The sequence below is a fragment of the Tauraco erythrolophus genome, chromosome 18 (assembly GCF_009769465.1).
Source record: "Tauraco erythrolophus isolate bTauEry1 chromosome 18, bTauEry1.pri, whole genome shotgun sequence".
NCBI classification, from domain to species: Eukaryota; Metazoa; Chordata; class Aves; order Musophagiformes; family Musophagidae; genus Tauraco; species Tauraco erythrolophus.
This window is the reverse complement of record NC_141482.1, coordinates 619408-641674: the sequence shown is the minus strand read 5'-3', so window position 1 is coordinate 641674 and position 22267 is coordinate 619408. Positions and strand designations below refer to the sequence as shown.

The following is a 22267-nucleotide window of genomic DNA, read 5'->3' as shown; positions in this document are numbered from 1 at the left end:
CAAGTTTGCCCGACGGCACGAGGCCGAGCCCGGGCTGCCTCACACGGGGCTGTCAGGGCTCTTTCACGGGGAATGCCCCGCAGGATCCGGGACACGGCTGCTCCCGGCCCAAAACAGGGAGCAGAGGCTGCGGGCTCACAGGCCCACCCTGCCGGGCCCGCCCAACCAGCCCGCGGACCCCGTCGGGCTCCCGGACACGAGGCGCACCCGCTGCCCCGCACCGGCTGCCGGACGGCGCCCGGGGCCGGGCAGAGCCCTGGGAGGCGCTCGGGAAGCCGGGCCCGGCAGAGTGACGCCGCAGTGCCACAGCCCGGCCAGGGAAGAGGCTGGGGCGGCGCACGGTACCGGTACCGGCCCCAGCCCCGCGCTCGGCCGCGGCTGGAGCGGCGAGGGGCGCTCAGCCCCCTCCCCCCCGGGTCACCTTTGACCCCCCCGCCGCGGCCCGCGCGCGCTCTCGCGAGAGTGCAGCAGTGCGCGCCAGCCCCGCCCGCCCCTCCGCCCGAGTCCCGCGAGCGCTCGAGCCGCCGCTTCCGGGAGCGAGATCTCGCGAGAGGCGGCGCGCGCTGGCGCGCGGGGCCTTGTCCGGCCCTGCATCTCGCGAGAGCCCCTGCGCCGGGCGCTGGGCGCCCCCGTGCCGTGCGCGGAGCTGCGAACAGCCGGACGCGGCGGGCGCCATTTCGGGGAGCAGCCGCCGGTGCCGGAGCCGGGGCCCAGCCCGGGTCTGCGGACTGCCCGCCGCCGTCGCGCTGCCCCTCGCCGCCTGCCGCCCCGGGACTGGCCGAGCGGCGCCGCCCATCTGCGGTCCGATCGCCTGGAGAGGGCTCCGGAGCCCTCGGGCCCATCCCCCACCGCCAGCGCACCCAGCGCCCGAGCCGGGAGCCGCCGCTGCCGCCGCTGCACCTCGGGCGCCCCAGCGAGGACAGCACCGCCCGCGGCGCAGGTAACTGCCCGGCTGATGGTCAGGCTCCGCCGCTGCCGAGCCGCGGCCTGCCCCGCGCAGCGCGGTGGCCCGGCGCGGCAGGCGGCCCGGCAGGCCCGCGCCCCTCCCGCCGCCACGGTCGGCTCTCTGCGGCCGGGCCGGCCCGTGTCTCGCTCCTGATGGGACCCCGCGGTGTTGCCCCGCGCTCTCCCGGGGCCGGAGCTCCCGGCGGCCGCGGCCTGGCCGTGCGGGGTCTGGTGGTTCTTTGGCCACGTAGCGGGAGGGTCGGGCGGTCCCCGCCGGGCCCTGTCCCTCCCCGGCTCCCCCCACGATGGCGCTGTGCGGAGCGGCCGGCCCGGCCCGCGCGGGGCTTCCGCCCGGCCGGCGCTGACGGGGTCAGCGCCGAGCGGCTGCGGGGCTGTTTACGCTGGGAGACGGGGCGGGGAATGGGAACGACGGGCGGCGCGGGGGCCGGGACCGGTCGGTTGTAGCGCAGCGGCGCGTTGGAGAGCGCGGAGTTGTTCCCCGCCGAGCGCGCAGGGAGTGCGCGGAGCGCTGCGGGTCGGAGCCGGGCAGGTGCGGGTGGTGCTGAGCTGAGCTCCTTTCCCGAAGCGTCGACTCTCGGCCCGAACTTTCCTGATGTACGAGTGGAATTAGAATTTCCTGGAATTTCCAAAGCAAATAATTTAGGGGAGAGAGCTGTGTAATACAGCAGAGCAAAAAGAGATGGAATCTGCCTTCAAAGTGCTGGGTGGCTCAGTAGCAGTAAATTTCATGTCCGTGTAGATTTTTTTGTAGACCCACGAAGTTTCAAATGTAGTTCATTCCTTGTTTCTTTTCATGTTCTGTGTGGGTTTTTTTTTGTTGCTGTTGTTTATTTGTCTGGTTTGGGTTTTGGTTTTCTTTTTTTTTTCTGTAGGGATGCAGCCTTTTAGGGCAAGCTGAACAAGGCGTTTATGAAAATTGTTTCAGCATTTAATGAAAGATGCTTGAAAATCTGTCAATATTTTCTACTTGTTTGAAATGAATAAGGATTTGTATTTGTGATTATTTATGAAGAAGAATGACTTTATCATTACATGCGTTACATGAATCAGAGTTGATAGATCTGGGTTGTGTGAACAAAAGGTATTCTGGTAAAAACATGGTATTATACTGATGAAAGTATTTTGTAGAGAGTACAAAGGGTGCAGATTGCACCGAGTGAGACCAAAGGTCTGTGTAACCGAGGATCTTGCCTGTGATGGTGGCCAGCAGTAAATGCCTAAGAAAGATGGAAACCCAGGGCCGTGGTATAGCGATACTCCTCTGTGTGCTCTTAGTCGTCAGCTAGTTGTGGTTCAGGGTCACAAGGCATGTCTTTGTTTAATGAAAAGCCTTTTTTGTAAACTTTTGTGCCTTTTTGTTTTGTGTTTTTTGAACACTGCATGTGTTTTTTTGTCTTTGTTAGCATCCACAGTGCTTGGTAACAGTGAATTCCACGGTTTAGTGCTGTGTGAATAAGGACCTTTGTTTTGAACTCACTGGATGACAGTTCATTCACTCTATTATTTGGGTGAATGCAGTAATAGTTATTCCCTATTTGCTTTTCCGTGCCACTCGTGACTTGGCCCCCATCCCCCCCTTGGCAACCCTCTTCAGGGTGAAGGATCCCACCCCAGGTGTAGCTGGATATGTTGACTGAATTACACATATGAAAATATAAACGTGGGTGGGAGCTGTCACTGGTGGGAATTTTCTGGTAGAATCTTGGATTTGGTCTGGTGCTTTTTCACTGTCCTTCGTCATACTGATGTCCTTGTTCATACCAAATACTGGTAGAGCAGTGGTGAATTAAATCATACACGTGTATGTATGTACGTGTTTCAATGGCTTGAAAAGCTGAATGTCAGTAACTCCAGTAAAAAGTAAAATTGAGCCATTACATGTAAACTAAGGACGATCACACTTGTGACAGCACTGTAGCCCAAGAGGTAATAACTTGAAAATGAGGTTAGTGTGCCGTGGTTTGGGTAGTTGAGTATTAATTTCCAGTGCTCTGATATTGCTAAAGGATTATGTTTTATTCTTGATTTTATTAATGGGCAATGGTCAGATGTGAGTGTGGGAGTGACTCGATTCTTATGTGAGGTGCAACTCTGGTTTAATGTTCTCAGTTGTGAGTGAACAGCTTAAAGGATCTTGAAATGGGGCAATTTCATTATGCTGGCCGAGTTTCTGGATAGCACAATTCCTGCAGCAATGCCTGTAACCAAGGTGCAGGAATTACCCTCTATGATTAAAAATCAGTTTTATGGCACGCATGCAGGAAAATCTTCACTCTCAGGCTGTCTGACTTGGATTTAGAGGCCTGACTGTTTTTGGACTTAAAAAGGAGAGAAACTCTTTTATGAAGAGTCTCCATATTTTAATGCGGAGAGTCTTGAGGGGTTCTTAATAGCATACCTGCATAGGGAATGGAAATCGAATGTCAGAGGGATTCAGAGTATAATAAACACAAGATTATGTTAGGAGGTTGACGTGGAAAAATAAGAGGAATAGTTCTTTAGATTAAAAGTTGGTGGTGACTAGTGTTACATGACGTGGTGGATCTTTTTTGTCTGAAACCTGAAGTTCAGAGTGGATGGAACTTGCATGCTTTAGTAGCTCTTGACGCTTGAATCGTGATTGTTTCTTCTGCGGCTCTCATTATGCAGGCTGCGTTTCTTGTGTCCACTTTAAGTTTCAGGTTAGTAAATGCAGTGGGAGCAAGCGCTGGGCAACGGTGAATGGGTTTGAGTGTGTGTTCTGCGTTCTTCATACGTCTCTCTTGGGTAGTCCTTTGGTCAAGCACTGGTACTTCTCAAGATGGCCACCAAAACTGTGGTCCTGTATCAGAAATGGTCTGTGCTCTTCGTTTGGAAAGAAATAGGTGGAATACCTCTGAGCTTTGCACTGGCTAATTGTGTTCAACAGCAGTTTCTTTTTCGCATCCGTAATTGCTGTATGTCGTTTGTCATCTTGCTGGGCCAAGCTTCGTTCCAGTTCTTGTTGGCAATATCTCTGAGACGTGCTGTGTGAATTGGAGCTGCTGCAGCGATGGCCTCCAAAGCAGCAGCCCTCGGAATATACAGCACAGGGGTGTTCTGTGTCTCAGGTGGGTTTTGCTTCTTCTTTCAGGTGTCCTGAAAAATGGCTGATGATATTGATATTGAAGCAATGCTTGAAGCTCCTTACAAGAAGGTGAGAAAAACGTGCCAGTGAGGTCCTGTTTACCTGAATTTAGCATTATTCATGAAACTACTGCTGAACTGTAAACTAACATCCCTGGAGCCCTCATGATTTATGGTATTGGAGATGCATTACATGTAACTTACGAGTAAATATGTGCTGTTAATGTAATTATATTGTGCAGTAGTTTCACTTCAGCGTGATGAATAAATGCCCATCTATCTCTCTTTGTAGACTTGCCTAACGATATCTCACCTCTACTCCCATGAATTCACCTTTGATTCCAGTGTGAACTGTCAATCATAAGGTAGTAATTGAGTGACGTATCGCTGTACCGTGGTCCCCTAGGTTTAAAAAACAAAACAAAAAAAGCAAAAAAACCCCAACCAAACAGCCCACCCACCCAAAACCAACCAACCAAAACAAAACAAAAAAACCCCAAAACAAGAAACCAAAAACCTCTCCTAAACGTGCCAGGTCCAGTTTGGTATAGCAACAAGGTGAATGCAGTGGTTTGGGAAAACAGCAGGGTTCCAAGAATAACCTTTTCACCAGTCCCATGGCAAGTAAATATTTGAACAGTCTGCTCAGTGCAAGAAGAATGAGACTTGCTTTTAATGCAGAAGGCTGGTGGTGGTTAATCTTTTAACAGGGCATGGAAATCAATTGCTGAGTGAACGAATTTACGGAAATTCTTGGATCCCTGAGTAGAATGTTCCTAGCAAGTAAAAGACAGTATCACAGTCTGCAGTGTCATTCTAAAATAAGCTTTTGTATTCTTCTGTCCTAGTCGTTTAATTAGGAAATGTCAATTTTCATGAGAAATTTTTATCGATTAGCATAGTGATGTCTTTTACCTAAACCAGCAGCAAATGAATACTGTCTTTTTTTGGTTTTCACCAAATGGTGGTGAAGTGTTAACGTTATGCATGCTTTAGCACTGGTTTCATGAGAAATGTATATTAAGTTTAAGTCGCTTAGGAATTGTACTTTTGATGTAACTGATGTGATTAAACTGTAAAGTCTATAAATTATATGGCAGCTACTGTTAGTCTATTCTGCAGTGTTTAATACAACCATGTGATGAATTTTGGATGAGCATTTGTAAGTTTTAAGTGGTATATTTAGTTTATGTAATATTTAGCATTTACGTTAAAATCTTGAAGAGAAATTTGTAAATTGTTATGTTAAAATTCTTGTGTCCTGGTTTAACATGGATATTTTCCATGTAAACAGGTATGGAAATAGGGAATGTTTAGGCTGGACTGGTGGATTATTGATGACTTTCTTGGGAGTCGACGATACTAAAGCAGTGTGAATCCCTGTTTGCTTCAGGGCGAGATGTGTGACAGAGGTGACATCAAGCTCTTACAACCCTTCCACGAAAATGAGCGAAGATCTCGGGAATGGCATCGGTCACAGGAAATCCGTAGTGGCTGGCTGCTAGCGTAGCCACGGGGGCTTAGGCAGAGATATAGCCTTGGTACTGGTCAGAGGGGCACACAGACACAAACCTGAAACTTCCTCTTACGTTTTATAGAAATAACATTTAACCACTTGAGTGCTGAATTCTACAGGATAACTTGCTCTCTAAACCATGTAAGGAAGTATCTACAATTTAATATACACTTTTAAATGATGTAAGTCTTGTATTTTGTAATTGTATGGCTTAAATTTAAGCAGCAAAGTGGTTAAACATGCCTACCTAAATTTTCTAAAGCTTTCCAAATTAAACTGTAAACAAGTAATTTAGTATTAAAATTTTTGTTTTGTATTTTCTTATTCCTATTCCCATTACCCTTTGACCACTTGAAATGTTTCCGCTTCGTCCTCACGATGTTCTTCTATCAACCCTGCTTAGGATGAGAACAAATTGAGCAGTGCCAATGGCCACGAAGAGCGCAGCAAGAAGTGAGTGTGTTCTCAGTTCTCTGCGTTTGGGGGTGGCTGGTGGTTTTTGCAAACTCGTGGGTTCGTGTTGGTAATGTTTAGGGAAGTAAAATGGAGAAATTATGAAATTGTGTTTTGTTTACAAATATAGTTATACCCTTGTCACTGATGCCTGGAAGTTGTGGAAACGTTTAATGTTAGCATCAGATAAAAATACAGACTTGGTAGGTGCAGCTTGTTTAATTTGTTTTTGTTGCTTTAGCAATGCAATGGATTTTGCATTTTAAAAATGTTTGGTGTAGAATTTTGTGTGATTTGGAACAGTTCAAAGCATTTAAAGATGTCAGTGCTTTCTTGAAAAGGTTTAGGATGTTGGATTGCCTCCTGCTATTCCCTCCCCTTAGAAAATGTCTAAGTTTTTTGTTTCTAATTTAAACTTTATAAATAGAACCAGAGTACAAGCCCACCTTTTTCAGGAAGCGTAATTCCAGGGTCTGAACACCTGCTGATGACCCAAACAGTCTGGAATCAAATCAGAAATTTGAAGAAAAATGCCTTGTGTAAAAGAGTCTTTTACCCCAATAAATGGAAGGTTTTAGGTCTGCGAAATAAATTCCTTGCCTTACAAGCATCACTTGATGATGAGAGTGTTGATGTAGGAAGAATAATTATGAATTTGATAATTGAGTAAACAGTAGCCAGTACATTTTTGTAATACACAGCTGACTTGAGGAGTCAGCATGTATGCTGCTGTCATCTTGTGAAATCATACAGATGAAATGCTGAAGGGATCTAAAGAACACTTCTTCCCAAGTGTATAAACATTTGGGAAATGAGAAATCCGATTCCTCCATTAGATTTATGTTGGAATCTAATAATCTGAAATTGGTTACACCTTATATATGTGTTCTAAACAATGCTGTAGACATAATTCCCATGCTAGGTACAGAGACCTGTAAAAACACCATCAAAAGCAGCTGCTTTTTAAGTTCGGAATTTTTATTACTTTAAAATATGTATATACATAGCGTGTAAAGCCCTGCTTTTGTTTGCATGGCCAGTCTAAAAATATGAGCTAGGATCTGAAAAGAAAGCAGTGGGTTTTATTGGTTCTGACCTTGGGTCGTGGTAGAATAATGAGAATATTGGAAGGTATTTCAGTTCATTTCCTTAGTTGCTGTAACCTCTCTAAGACTGAGCAGTGACATTTGTTACCTTTCTGTCCACAGTCCCATTTTAAGGTTGGACCTGAATGCTCTGAGTTTGCATTTCTAATTCAGAAAAAACAGGAAACTAGGTTGAGAAAACTTGTTATTTTAAAATAGAAGTCAGTCAAGGTGTTCTGCTACTGTTCGTGTTGCAATGTTATTTGTTTTGTGGAGTTTCACCTGTTTTTCTGCCTTCCTTATTGTGCCCTTGTCTGTTGAGAAACGTTGCTCCTGTGGTGCCTTCCCGTTTCAGTGTTGGAGTTAGCAATTGCTAGAAGGTTAGTTATTCTGGTACTGCAGGCCTCTGGCAGTATGAAGCTTTTTGCCCCTGGATTTTGGTTTGATACAGCTGTCGTTCCCTATAATCTTTAGGGAACGAACCACGCTGCTTTGTCTGTGACTCGTGACATGTACTCTCTTGCTGAAGACTAAGGTGAATATAGGCTTTTATTTTAGTTTGAGGTAAATTACTGTCTCGAGTAATTGCTTGAGCACCTGTTCAACATATGTGTTATGTATATACATACATACATATTTTAGAAACTAAGAGACTGAGAGAGAAAAAATTTGGCAAATAACCTGAAAGTAGTCTGCCAGGAATGTAACAGCGGCTCACTGGTTTTCAAATATGAGGTATAATTGACTTGCATATTTTAAAAGTTTGAATTTTCTAAGTAAACGGTTAAAATTATGAAGATCTGCAGTTTGTCCCAAACCTGTAAGAGGTGCAGGCTTGGAAAAGCAAGTGGCTTTGAGTGGGAGTAGCAAGTAGGAAGCAAGACTCTTAGGCAGTGTATTAAGAATAATGACAGGGAGTATCAAGAAAAAGAACCTTCCTTTCCCTCAGACTTGCCTTTTTCTTTCTATTTTTGTTGCGTTTTGTTTTACTTTGCTGTGAAAGTGTAGTTTATTCTTAGCTTCTTGACGGCGTACTTAAAGGATGTTTGAAAGACACATTAAGTAGCGTATTTAGTCTGTACTAGGTCTATTGCAGAAAGTATTTTTTTAGTCCTTTTCCTGGAAGCACGCTTTAGTGATTAAAAAATTTAAAATACAGTGCTTTGGAGCACTTCGTGTTGCTTGTGATAAATTTTAAAAGATTGCTGACATGCTTAACCACCTGTTTAACAAAATAAACTTGTATGAATACCCACAGGTGGAATTTCCTAAGAATGCCTGTGACCTCAGGTTAGAGGAACCGAGGTGAATAATTACACTGAGCTGCATGTGTAACCAAAGCTGTGTTTTTCTTTTTCAGGAGAAAAAAGAGCAAGAGCCGAAGTCGAAGCCATGACAGGAAGAGGAGCAGGAGTAAGGAACGCAAACGGAGCCGAGATCGGGAAAGGAAAAAGAGCAGAAGCCGGGAAAGGAAACGGAGCAGAAGCAAAGAACGCAGGCGCAGCCGTTCGAGGAGCAGAGATCGCAGATTCAGAGGCCGCTACAGAAGTCCCTAGTAGGTTATTCGTGTAGAGTTGTGTGTGTGCTGCTTCAGTGTGTGATGTGGAAGCGTGACGTTTCACACTCTGCTTTTTAAATTAGACACTAACCATCTCAGAAAAAGAAGGTGGGGGGTTAAGGTTGAAGAGTGTCAATAAATGTGGAGTGAAAAAGAGGAGGACAGTAATGCATCCAGTTCCTCCTGCTAGTCTTCGTTCCTACCTGAACATGGAAAGATGTACAAATTCTTTCACTTGCTTTGTACACAACTGACTGGAAAACAAAGTTTATCACAAAATTAAAATAACAAGCAAGTTTTCTACATGTCCTGACTCTCTTCAGCATATGAACCTGATGGTTGGACTGTCAAAGCATGAGTAGTAGTCTGTGACTTTGGTTACAGGCTCATAAACCCTTTTGCTTGTTATTACTAAGGGTTCTTACTGGGTTGCTGCTCTTAAACACTGCATAAACACTTTCTGTGTTTATGCATCCAAACTGGAAGCATATTGTCTTAGTACTGCCCATGCGTTGCAGATTTGCCCTGGTTTTCTCAAACTCGTTTAGAGCCTGTGGAAGAATTCTTCAATTTCTCTCAGATCTTTGACTTGATAGAACTTCTGCTATAGATAGTTCCTGACAGTTGTAAATAATTTCTCAAAAAACATTTTTTCGTTGGTATTTTTTCTGTGTTTCTGCTGTTTTGTATTCCTGCCCTCTCTGTGCTCCTCATCACCTCTTTTTGCCTTCAAAGCAGCAGAAAAGCAGTGAGAAGTGGGCTGTATGATTGGCTTTCATCGGTTACGTGAGGCTGCTGTTTGTGGCTGCTTCTGTCCAGGTCTCATCTCAGCTGTTGTCAAATCTCAGACATCAAGATTGTGTCAGAAGCAGGCATTTGATAAGGATGTATTATTTTTTTTAATCATGGCACGTGACATCATCCGTGATGGAGAAATCGCTCTCAAGATGTTTGATAAGACAGTGTTTACTTTGTGATAAATTACAGGTTGTACAGTTTTCTGCACGTGGATGTTCTTCTAGGTGGCTGGGTCCCAATCCGGGGAGCACGTGCCTTTTGGTACTCTTGGAATGCAGACCAAAAATGCCTGAGGGCTCAGGGTCTTTTGCACTAAGTGACCTGGGTGTTGACGTTTTAGTAGTGAACACACACACTGCAGCTCCTAGTTCTGCTGAAATGCAGTGTCATCCTGTGCTTCCGTCAGTCCTGTACACCTGGGGATCAGAGAGCGTAGCAGCTCTGGTTCTACTTGCTCTGAAGCATCAAGCCTGTCAGAGCCTCTGTAAAGCTGCTCTGGGCTGCAGCTCTGAAGATTTCAGCTGTGCATGGTTGGCATGTTTTCTGCAGCTCTGTGACACTTGTGAGATTCCAGTAGCTAGTTGGGTTGTGGCAGTGCCACTGGTGTGGCTCCAGACTGCCTCGCAAACAGAGGAGCCTTGATCAAGATCTTCAGCCTTCTGCGTGTGGAGGCTGCCACATGTCTCAGCTCCAGCGTAGCGTTGCATGGAGAGGATGTCTTTCATCTCATCGCTTGGTTGGGAGTTGCTGCGTTCTCCTAGCTATGTTGGAGAGTTTTGTTCTTTTTTTTTCCTGTCATCACTGGGTGAGAAGGTTCTTTACCTGGAGAAATTTGGGAGTTTCAGTGTTCTGGTCTTTCAAAGTAATTTACTCAAGTAGAGGTTAGAAGCATGGGCATTACTTCAATAACCCATAGCTGTTCTAATGCATCAAGGTATGCTGTGTCTGGAAGGTTAGTGATTGTGAGGAGTCTCTTTCATTGTTCTTACACTCTTCCGTAGCTGTTTTGGGCTATTTTTCTGGTATTGAGAGACAGTGAACAAAAAGGTGAGATAATCTGGTATCCCCTGCGGATACGTTGTTGTGCTTATTGGTTTGGCATTGTTGTGTTCTCCGCTTCAGTTGCTGAATTGTTGGTTTCATTTAACCGAGCAGAATTTTAGGGTTTAAAATAGCTTAAGGGAAGACTGGTGTAGGGCATCTGTACATCCCAGAGGCATTGGTGCTAACTGCTGCGTAGCCAGCAGTTGACTGTTGTTCGCTTGTAGGTCATGGATAATGCTGTTGAAGTGATACAGGTACTGACGTGATGCTGATTATCATTTTGGCTCAGAAGGTGTGAAAGAGAAGGATCTCAGAAGATACTAGGGAGAAGAACTCTTCAAGATTCACCTTTAAAAGCTGTTTAGCAGGTACTGACCTTCAGAGAGACGCAAGTTCTGGAGATGAAGCCTCCTGCATCACCAGCGTCCTTTCATCACTTACTTTTGGATCTACTAAAAATGATGTTTCCATATGAAGAAACCATCTGAATAGCAGTGTCATCAGCTCAGCGTTTTGAAAGTAACTACCGGAATGCTCTCCCTAGCTGGAGAATTCAGATCTGGAATCTCATCTTGTGGGGCTGTTCAGACAGTTCTGAGTTGGTGTTACAGCAGGCAGTGCTGTAGCTGACTGCAACATCTAGTTCAAAATGCTTTGTGGCTGTATTTTCTTAATTTTATTTTTTACTTTTCCTCCTCTGTGTGTTCTTTCTCATTTGCTTTATAAAGGGCCCCTTCCAAGTTATATCTCTCAACTGAGATGTTTTTGCTGCCAGGGGTGATGTGGAAGTCTGCAATAGTGGGAAGAGGAAGTCTAGTATAAAATCATTTAGTTTGGAGAAGATCTTTAACATCATCAAGTCCAACTGTTAACCTAGCACTGCCAAGTCCACCACGAAACCGTGTCCCTGAGCACCACATCTACAAGTCTTCTAAACATCCCCAGAAATGGGGACCCAGCCACTTCCCTGGACAGCCCGTTCCAATGCCTGACAACCCTTTTGGTGAAGAACTGTTTTCGAACATCTGATCTAAACCTGCCGTTTCCTCTCAGCCCATCCCTTGTTACTTGGAATAAAACACCAACGCCCACCTGGCTACAGCCTCCTTGCAGGTAGTTCTGGAGAGAGTGAGAAGGTCTCCCCTCAGCCTCCTTTTCTCCAGGCTAAACAGCCCCAGTTCCCTCAGCTGCTCCTCATAAGACTTGGGCTCCAGACCCTTCGCCACCTTCGTAGCCCTTCTCTGGACACGCTCCAGCACCTCCATGTCTGTCTTGTAGCGAGGGGCCCCAAACCGAACACGGTATTCCAGGGGCCGCCTCACCAGTGCCAAGGACGGGGATGAGCGCTTCCCTAGTCCTGCCGGCCACGCTTTCTGATACAGGCCAGTATAGGTAACACTGAAGGAAAAGGAGGAGAGTGAGCCACAGAGAGCCTGAGGACTTTGAATTTGTCATCTTTAAGCATGAGATAGTGATTAAATGTTTCAGTTTTTTAAAATTTAGTGGCTGGCTTGCGTTGCGTAGTGTTCACAGGAGGTTTAATGTTATTCTCACTTGTCTTGCCCCTTACGTGTTTTACAGTTACATTATTAGGTCTTGTAGAAGAAAAAACTTGCTTAGACATCTGTCTGAGAAATCCCAGCTCCTGCTACTGTTATTCAGGAACCAAGGATTTGAGCAACGCTGCTCAGAGAACAGTGATTGCATGAGGACCGAAAGTTCATCGTGATTCCGCTGAACTCTGTTAGCCAACGCTTGCCTTGTCTGAGACTCATGGGTTGGAGTCTTGGATATGACGGAGCAAGTGAAAGCTGGTACTTTACTGGCTTTCTTCTGACCTGACTTGTTCATGGGCCATGTGTCATCACGTAGGTTCAGGATTTAGTGTGTTTGGCTTATGAAGAAGGTAACCCTGTGACATAAAGATAAATTGCTTGTGACTTGGTGCTTCCATACATGATAGCAGGAACTGAGCAACATTGCAAAGAGTTCTTGGGCAGTAGGAGGAAAGAAGAAAATTCCTGAGATCTACAGCTTTATAAGCAAGTCTCCTTCGAAAAACAAGAAGAAACACACCTCTCAGAATACTGTTAAAGAAGGATCTTCAGAAGGTAATTTGGGCCATCATCTTGCCCCCCAGGTAGCTTTCTGCTCAGTCTGTTCCAGTGGTCTATTACGGCTTTAGTTTGCTGGGTTTTTCGGTATTTTTCCCATGGAGTTGTGTAAATGAGATAGTACTTACTTGTCAAGAGTGAAAACGGAAAAGAGATTTTTGAAGTTGTGATGTGGTGTTTTGTTTGGTTTTTTTCCCCCTCAGGTTGTGCATGTATTTGAAAACTGTTATTGTGTTATCTTCTCAGTTTTTTTTATCAGGTTTAAGAAAAACACTTAAAAGATTTCTTTCACTGTTTCCTTAAAAGCTTACGGTCTTGACTATTGACCATCATTTAGTTGATCTGCATGTTAATATTCTGGAGTGACTGTAAGTGGTTTGTCTTGCTGCATTTGAATTGCGATGGAGAACACCATGTTCGACATCAGGAGGTGTGATGTAAGGTAATTCCATCTCTTGTAAGAAGCCAGCCTCTGGGATTAGTACCGACGTTTTCAGATGCAGCCTGTGGCAGTATGTGTCATAGACACTGGAGAACGTGAGTGGACACTCTCAGCAGTCATTTGTCTGAACTCGAGTAGGAAATGGAGTCATTTATCCTAGGCAAAAAAAAAGTCTGTTTTTGGTAATAGTGATCGCATCTCTACATGTGCCTGTTTTTATGTCTTATTTTCTCCTAATAAGTAGTTTCTAAACGGTCTTTTTTCTTTATCTTTTTTTTCAGTGTTACACAGGGCCATATTTCCCGTGCTTTAACCTGGCCAGCACGGTTTTGGTTCTTGGCCCACTACTCCCACCTGTGTCATGCCATGTTTAAAAATGGGCATCCTCCTCCTTGTTGTGGATGCTGAGTGTATAAGCAGTACTACTCCACTGAGTAGCAAGATGATGTTTATCAGACAAATTGGTTGGCTAAATGGGTTTAGTGAAAGACTCCTTAATGTCTTCAGACTGCCATGTCTTTCAGGGTGTTTTCACATCAATTTATAGCCACAGCAGAAAGAATGAGTTCTGTGCAGATGGAAAGACAAAGCCCCTAGCACTCAGTCTGTGCAGCAGTGCCTCTGCTGTTCGGTGGATGTAACGGAGGAACGTGAACAGGTGTTGTTCTTTGCCTTGTATCTACGAGGAGATGAAGCGCAGGGAGAAAATGATAGGATCTTACTGTTACCCTGTGCCACAGTAGCTAGCCAGAGGACTGTCCTTAACATGGAAGCAGTGGGCACATTGCCATGTATTCTAACAGCCTCTGTGAAGCCTGGAGAACTAAAATTAGGTTCAGCCAAGAGATTGGGTTCCTTCTGTAGTGACATGTCTGTATAAGGTTAATTGCTGGCTTAAATGTTTCTGTGCTCTGATGTTCATTAAGAACTTTAAGTAAAGGAAGCTGCGTTTACATATCTGTAGCACTTTAGTGGCTAGAGCTGGACAACACTAGTGAACGTGTCCCTTGCAGATGTCTGCAGGGAGCTGCGTTGGTTTCCACTTGAATCTTAAATTTCATGGAACTTTCAGTATTAGAACGTCAGACTTGAGCAAACAGTCCTGCCAGCACCACTTCGCTCAAAACTCTGAGGCTGAGTTCCAGGCCAGGAAGGTACTGCTCTGCAGTCATCAGTAGGTAGAACATGCTTGTGGACAAGAAAAAACATGTAAAGATGGTTACAACAGGAACTATAGCTCAGAATCTTTTGCACATACAAATGGGCTGTGTCTGGCTGACAGTTCAGTTCTTTCTTGTAGTCCTGCATATTCTGGGATTTTGCAGTGCAGGTGAAACTGAGCAGGGAGCGTGTTCTGTGCGGTATGGTTTGGAGTGCTGCACGTAGCTTATGCGTGCTATGGGTGCTGCGAATGGAAATGTTACAAGTTCAGGTGCAAGGGTGGGCGAGTACTTGCAGTGTGCTATGAATACAGACAGGAGAGCTTGAATTCAGGTGCTCTGGTGAGTAATGTCGGCCTCTGCTTTTGTCGTAGTTCTGGTCCGAAGTTCAACAGTGCCATCAGAGGAAAGATTGGTCTGCCTCACAGTATCAAATTAAGGTTTGAGAGTTTTATCTGCTTTTTATTGCATCATAACTAGGTTTTGTTTAAAATAAGACTGGTATATTGGGAAGTTTTCTTATAATCTTGTTGATGTCTCTTTGCAGCAGACGACGCTCCAGAAGCAAAAGTCCCTTCAGAAAAGACAAGAGTCCTGTTAGGTGGGAAATTTTACACACGTTTGTTGTGGTTTTTTTTTTTGTCCAATCGAAATTGGAAGAGTAATGGTGAAATAACACATGACTACTTGCTCTGCAGCTTCTGCTCACAAGTCATGCTGGAATTCATTCAGAAAGCCCGTGAGAGGAGAGCACTGAAAATATCTAGCTTTCTCCCCATGTCGTAAACTCTCCCTTCCGGAATAACAGTGTACAATTGTAAATCCTGTCAGTTTGCAAAACGTGTCTTGCTTTGCGTTTTGTGTTTCTGTATTCTCATATAGCTTTCTCCTGTTAATTGGGATTTAAATTAGCTAGCTTTTCTGCTAAATCTTAATAATCCTGAGTACAGAATGGAAAAGTACTGTACAAATGCTTCATTTTCCTGTTCAGTATGCATTGATGTTATTTGTAGAAAAGTCAGATACTTTTGAAATTCAGGAGGTGCTTGTCCATTCTTAGGCTTCTCATTTAAGGGATTTGGATTTAGATAGCTGTTAATGCATTTATTCTCTAAATTAATGCAGTTAAATTTAACCGGTCTTGTTTTGGTTTTGTGTGGGTTTTTTTTTTTAATTATTAGCAAACTCTTACTGAGACAATTTAGTTTAAATTTTTCTAGTGTATTGTTAGGGATTTTTGAAAAATACTTATAATATAAATACATTTTGCATGACTGGAAACTCAAACCCAGCATGCAAGTTCTGTCCTGCATTTAAGTACTAGTCAGATTTTTTTAGATTTGAAGCTTTAACACCTTAAAGGTGATGCATCTAATTTCAGCTGGTGATCAGTATTGAAATACAATTAACTAGTGCTTTTGATGTCAAGCACAAGAGTATTATTCACTACTCATCATTTTTATGGGTTAACGAGCTGAAAGCATGAAATGAAAATTGGGAATTCTGTTTGTGTAGATGTCAGTATTGTTTATGTAATGACTGTAATGACTCCAGACTGGCTGGGTAGGTGTAAGATTTTAGTTTGCAAAGCCACAGGAAAAAGTTGGTACTGCTTGTCTGAGAGTTCAGACAACTAGCCTGTGCTAATTGATACTGTTTTCTTTTGGTTTACTGTCCTTTCATCTCACGTTCTGGACTGCAAGCACCCTAGTGGTGCTCTTGCGTGTTCTGGACAGTAGCAGAATGGCACCTCTGTTTAGTTGGGGCTTCTGTACTTAAAATGCAATTTTCCAGTCGTATTTAATGCTTACAGTTGAAACAGGGTGTTCAGTCATGTTAAAGAAGTAAACTTCTTGTTGTTATTGTTGCCGTTATTATTGTATTAATGTTAGATATTCTCTTCAATTCTTGACCTTGCTTTTTTGAATATGGCAGGTGTTTTGTTTTTTTTTTTCCCCCCATCAGATTTTGAAGTACTGATTATTTCAAGTTTCATGCAGGGTTCAGAGATGAGTTATCTTGATTCAAATTATTTAACTGAGTTTTCCTCCTTCCAGAGAACCTATTGATAATCTTACCCCTGAAGAGAGAGATGCTCGAACAGTATTCTGCATGCAGCTGGCTGCAAGAATTCGACCAAGAGACCTGGAAGAATTTTTCTCTACAGTAGGGAAGGTAATTAATAGGGAGGTTGAAAAGATTCTGAATCCTTCCTCAAGCTGTCCTAGTACAGGATTGACGTTCTGCAGAATTGCAAGCAAGTGGCTTTCTGGAGCTTCCTGTACATGTGAAAGGGTGGAGGAATGACAACCAACTAATTCTTAAAGTCTCTGAACATGAAAACATAATTTATCAGTTCACTGCTTAGCATGCAATGATGCAAAATGTGGCAATGCAATTCTGATTCAAACAACTTCATTTTTCAGAAATTTCAGTCTTTTGCAGATGAGTCTACCAGTTGTAGTATAATTTAAAAATTAGTGTAACTTTTGCTGCTGAAAAGCTCTGATTGTGCCATCCACTGTAGGATTCTGGCTTAAAGCATTGCATGCTGCACGTATTCTGTTGCCCCTGTTCCTGTAGCACGCTGTGTTTAACAGCATTTCTGTGCTTGTTTTTCAGGTTCGTGATGTGCGAATGATTTCAGATAGAAATTCCAGGCGTTCAAAGGGAATTGCTTATGTAGAATTTGTTGATGTTAGTTCAGTGCCTCTGGCGATAGGGCTGACTGGACAGAGAGTCTTGGGTGTACCCATCATAGTACAAGCATCACAGGTAAGGAGTTGCAAACCCCATTTTTATTCATGTTGAGTGGTGCTGGAAAACTTACTGTTTGAAAATTCAGTTACCAGTGAACAGTGGGAAAACCTTAGCAAGAATGGTTATTTAAGCTAGTTATATATGGACACTTGTTTCCAGTAGTGGACAGGCAAACTAGAGCAGTTCAAAGTTACGTAAATGCATTTTGAAAATACAGATGTTGAGAAAATGGTAATAACGAAACCGTAATAGTATTACAGAATTGCAGTACATATTATGTATGCTTTCCAGCATATGTGAAAAGTAAAGTGTTAATTTACTAGATACAAGCCAAAATTCTGCATGAAGTTGTGCAATTTGAAGGCTTTTGGAAGCTCTGTCTGTCTCTGTACTTGGTCATGGTCTTGGATTTTGTAGATTTTTAAGTTAAATTCCAATGGATAATGTGCAGGTTATAAAACAGCTTGTGTTTTTTGGTGAGTCTTATAGTTTTAATCTGGTAAGCATATACTGCTTATGTTAGGGTTTTTATTAAATTCTTGCAGAAGGTGAGTTTTTCTATTCTCCTTTTCTTAGGCAGAGAAAAACAGAGCAGCAGCAATGGCAAATAATCTGCAGAAGGGCAGTGCTGGTCCGATGAGGCTCTATGTGGGATCATTACACTTCAACATAACTGAAGATATGCTTCGAGGCATTTTTGAGCCGTTTGGCAGGGTAAATTTTAATTTGATGTGTTGTCTCTTGAAGTTTTTATGAAAAAAAATGGATTAGTTGTAGAGCACTCACAGCTTCTGAAAATAATTCAGCTTCACACCTGCAAAACATTTTCTTTTTCTTGCTCTTCTGTGCCTGTACATACCCAAGGCTATAGATACATGGTTAGTGTTGGAGAACAAATGAGAACCTTGATTTGTGATGTCATCCAGTGATTTTGAACGGCAGGTGTTATGAAGGAAAGCTGAGAATTCAATGAGTACCTAAAATTAAAAAACAAAACAAAAATCCCTATGTTATGTCCTACTTCTGCAGGTTGTAGATATCTTCCACTCCATGTGATTGTGATGGGGGCCCATTTCACAGGTTAATGTGCAGAATTAGGTCTGAGTTCTGTTCAGTGTGAATGTGGTAGTTCCATCTGTTCCTGAGGGTTGTTGCTGAAGCTTCAGCTCACATTACTGCCATGAACTAGCTGTGCATCCCATACAGCTCTTGCACAGGCCCCATTTCACTCATCACTAGGCCCCAGTTGGTGGCATGGCAATATGTTTTTGTAGAGAGTTACAGAAGTGAGCAGATCATATCTGAAGTTTCCAGTGGAGTCATAGTTAAGTGTTAGCCCTACTGTGCTGAGGTACCATGGCTATATCATTATTAGATAAAGAAAAGTAATGTACTTAATATGCTACTTAATGGGGGGGGGAAATAAAACCTATTGGGTTTTTTTTTATACTATCTTTAGGTATAAACCCTGCCTTGTGTATACTGTAACAGTGCTTTTCAGGTTCCTTACTCAGATTCAGTATGTGTATCGCTTTAATTCTGTAGTGCAAAAGCCTGGAAAATTGCAGCAACTTATTAAATTTTAATCCAAGTGGCTGTTCTTGTTTTCTCTCAAGGTCTGGCAGTAGGATTAATGTAGTTTAGGAGGCTTAATTTTAGAGCTGTGAAGGTTTTTCCTTCTCCTGCTTCCTTATGCTCTAGTCTTCAGTTCTTCTTCCTACTTGTGTTTTGCTGTCTCTTCCCAGCACTATATTGTGACTCATGAATGACTGACTTGTTTTAAATTCAGTAACTGTCGACTTCTGGGAGTTCCCACATGCCAATAATTATTTAAAATATGCCCTGCTTTTTTAAAGCTCCTGGTCACAGTCATGCAAACTACTTTTCTTAATGTTGTAAAATGAAGCTTCTTAGTGTATGAGATGCCATGACTGATGTTTCAGTGAGGATTTGATTGTGTCTGCGTGCTCATTGTCTGCTAGAATGTTGCATGAGGACCAAGCCTCTGCCTGTAGCTGGACTCAAAGGATAAATTGTACATCACCCTTATGTTTACCTGCCTCTGTTTTACTATCGAAGTATGTATCTAGCTGCCTGTACACTAGTTTTGACTTAAGGAAGGAATGAGGAACTGATTAAAAAAAAAAAGTGGTTTCACATTCATATGCATATGTTTGGCAGGGCTGTATCAGGTTTTGTTTTGATATCTTGTAGCTTGTTCCAAAATGTCTGATAATAAATAGCTTTGCTCTTGTTTTTAGATTGAAAGTATCCAGCTAATGATGGATAGTGAAACTGGACGCTCTAAAGGATATGGATTTATTACGGTATGACTGGAATTGCCAGATTTCTTAGACAATTTCTTGAGTGTAACCTTGCCATGTAGTAGTAGAGCTTACTCAGCAGTCTCTGTTAAGTCTCATCTTAGAAATGCCGTGTTGCAGGACAGGCAACAATGCCCTTTTTTCTCCGTTTCTGCCATTCTCTGTGGGCACTGTGGTTGTACAATGCCCATGTTCAGAGTAGGATGGGATGTACTTTGTGCTCAGTGCCTGTTAAAGCAATGCTGTCTTTCGCAGGCAAAGACACTACTGAAGACTGGCATTTTCACAGTGCTGTGAAAATGATGGAGTCTTAGCCTTTTAGAGGAAATGAAAAAAGCCAAAACTTTCAGTTGAAAACATCTTTGCTCTTCACCCTCAGATACATAATTTTGTGAACTTGGGGGTGGGAAACATCTCGTCTGAGACCTCTGGCACTTGGAAACAAATGAAACCAAACCACAGCTAATACTTGATGGTTTTAACACTGAGGAAACATTTATGTATGTATATGTAATTTGATATTGTGCAGCTTGAAGCAGAACATGTGTTAAGAATAGCCAGTAAAGGCATGGCAGTTCCAAGGTTACAGAGAAGTGACTGTCATTCTTGGAAAGAGTTGAAAGAGAACCACAGGCATGACTTCTGTTGGTTGCAACACTAGATGCTCTAACTTCAACTATAATTTATCTTTAAATATATTCTTATCTAAATATGAGGAAGTAAATCTCCAAACTTGTGTGTATTCAGTTTAAATGGAAAATATGGACCACATTTAAGTTAGCCTGTAGCTATTGTTATCTTAAATGTAGTGTTTGTCATGTTTCTGTACCTGTGGATATTACACGCAGTAGAAGTCCGGCTCAGTCCTGTGGGCAGTATGACTGAATTTACATTTTTCCCATATGCAGTTCTCAGACTCAGAGTGTGCTAAAAAGGCCCTGGAACAGCTCAATGGGTTTGAGCTGGCTGGCAGGCCGATGAAGGTTGGACATGTGACTGAGCGCACCGATGCTTCCAGTGCTAGCTCATTTTTGGACAGTGATGAGTTGGAACGGACTGGAATTGACTTGGGAACAACTGGTCGCCTTCAGTTGATGGCAAGGCTTGCGGAAGGTATGTGCGATGATTAATAGGAAATGTGTGAGAATACAGAGGTTCACAGAACTTGAATGAATACACCCCACAGAATATGATTTCAGTGCACGGAATGGTATTTTTAAGCTGTTGGCAACAGTAAGATTTCGGATGCTCCTGTTTCTGCATCCTTACCTGAGTGGAAAGCACATGCCACAAGGTACGTCCCTGTTCTGTTCCAGGTACTGGATTGCAGATTCCCCCGGCTGCACAGCAGGCTCTGCAGATGAGCGGATCTTTGGCATTTGGAGCTGTGGCAGGTAAGAACTGATGACCTGTTTAGTTTTCAAAAATACTTTATGCTTTGTAATTTTCAGACAAGAGATACTTTATTTTGTGATCTTTTAGAATGAGAACATAAGTATTGCAGCGTACTTGGCAAACTGTGAAACTTCGCAAATCCGTGAGCAGATAAACAGCGAGAGCATGTGACAGCTTTGATGGGCGTGATTCACTTTGCATGATTTTTGGCAAATCTGTTGTAGTTCACTTCAAATCATCCCAAGCCTTCATCTCTATCTTTGCTAGTCCTTGTGCCAATGGGGACTTTACGTTCTACTGCAGTGTAAATGTTGACTGTTAAAAACGTCAGGCTCACAACTGGAAGGGGATTGACCCTTCTGTAAAAACAGAGCTGTGCCAGGGGTTAGAAGGTTATTAGCACTCTGTGGGACACAGCAACTAAACTGCAGTAGTGTTAGGTTTAGACAGTGTGTGTCCTGGTGAGGAAGGACCTTGTATGGCAGGGAGTTTGTGTGTTTAGCTCTAACTTGTGTGTTCTGCAAGTGGGTACATGGGAAGTGTTACTGCGACTTTATTTTGTTGTGAGAGGGAATAAGGCTGAGGATGTGATTACTGCTGCTAGTTCATAGCTGGCCTAAACCACAAACTGCTCAAGAGGGCTTCAGAGCTAGAGCAGTGGGTAACCTTGCAGAGGAGATAAGGAATTTCCAGAGTGAAATTCTTCTTCTTGTTACTTTTTATGAATACAAGAACAAAGGTCATGAAACTGTCGTAGCAGTAGAAAAGACTTGAATTTCACAAATAACAAGATGCTGGAATGTGTGAGAAGTGTTAGGAGATCAACAAGGAACAGGTAGTGGTATATTGTATATCTTCCAGCAGTTTGTCACAGAACTGATTCAGACTTAAGATACACCTGAATCATGTTACTGAAGTTCAGGTGCAGCTTTGAGAAGAGCATACACATGAAACTATAGACAGTTGCTGAAAGAATATAATAAGGTCTTTTCTGTAGATACACCCTTGGAAGGAAAAGGAACTGGCTAGTGAAAGAAAAATGTGGGTTGAGGAATAAGAGTTTTTGAGAAGAAAAAGATGCAAAAGACATAGTGGCAAGGAGAACGTGTATCTAGTCCAGAAAGAAAAGGAAAGGTAAACAACACTAAAATTAGATCACCTTTAATGTAGGTGATAAAGTGGTGTGATGGTCTTGCTTGGAAACAGGTGTAGTCAGTGAGAAATGAGGGAAATATTTTTTAAAAAACACCAGTTCTTTCCTCACCTCCGTATTGGAAACAAACAAGCCAAAGAAACCCCAACTCCCCAAATCCAGGAACACGGCCAAAAATGTCTGACACAGCTGAACTGCTAGGGGAATCAGTGTGAGACAGCACGGCTGTGAAGGAATAAATGATAAGGCTGAATGCAGGTCTTTGAAGAATGTGCATGTTTAATAGCTGTAGAAATAAAAGTGGTAGGAGTAGCATTGTTTATTCCACTTGCATTGTACAAAAGGAATAACGCAGACATGTGCAACTTAAGTAATCTTGGAAAAAGGTAAAGCT

At 43.3% G+C, this 22267-nt stretch overlaps 1 protein-coding gene across 3 annotated transcripts in view; it reads left to right on the top strand.

The window, feature by feature from the left end:
- The first annotated feature begins 878 nt into the window (after positions 1-878).
- RBM39 (RNA binding motif protein 39) overlaps positions 879-22267 on the top strand; it is a 30750-nt gene continuing 9361 nt past the window's right edge. For 2 of the 3 annotated variants that reach the window (XM_086622889.1, XM_086622891.1), the window contains exons 1-12: positions 879-940; positions 4079-4141; positions 5991-6040; positions 8486-8680; positions 14616-14681; positions 14789-14842; positions 16299-16416; positions 16864-17016; positions 17578-17715; positions 19263-19328; positions 20234-20438; positions 20642-20719. In XM_086622889.1, coding sequence (XP_086479015.1) covers positions 4091-4141; positions 5991-6040; positions 8486-8680; positions 14616-14681; positions 14789-14842; positions 16299-16416; positions 16864-17016; positions 17578-17715; positions 19263-19328; positions 20234-20438; positions 20642-20719 — 1174 coding nt within the window. In that variant the 5' untranslated portion in view covers positions 879-940; positions 4079-4090. The remainder of the gene's footprint in view (positions 941-4078; positions 4142-5990; positions 6041-8485; positions 8681-14615; positions 14682-14788; positions 14843-16298; positions 16417-16863; positions 17017-17577; positions 17716-19262; positions 19329-20233; positions 20439-20641; positions 20720-22267) is intronic. The other variant, XM_086622890.1, reaches the window with a different exon arrangement.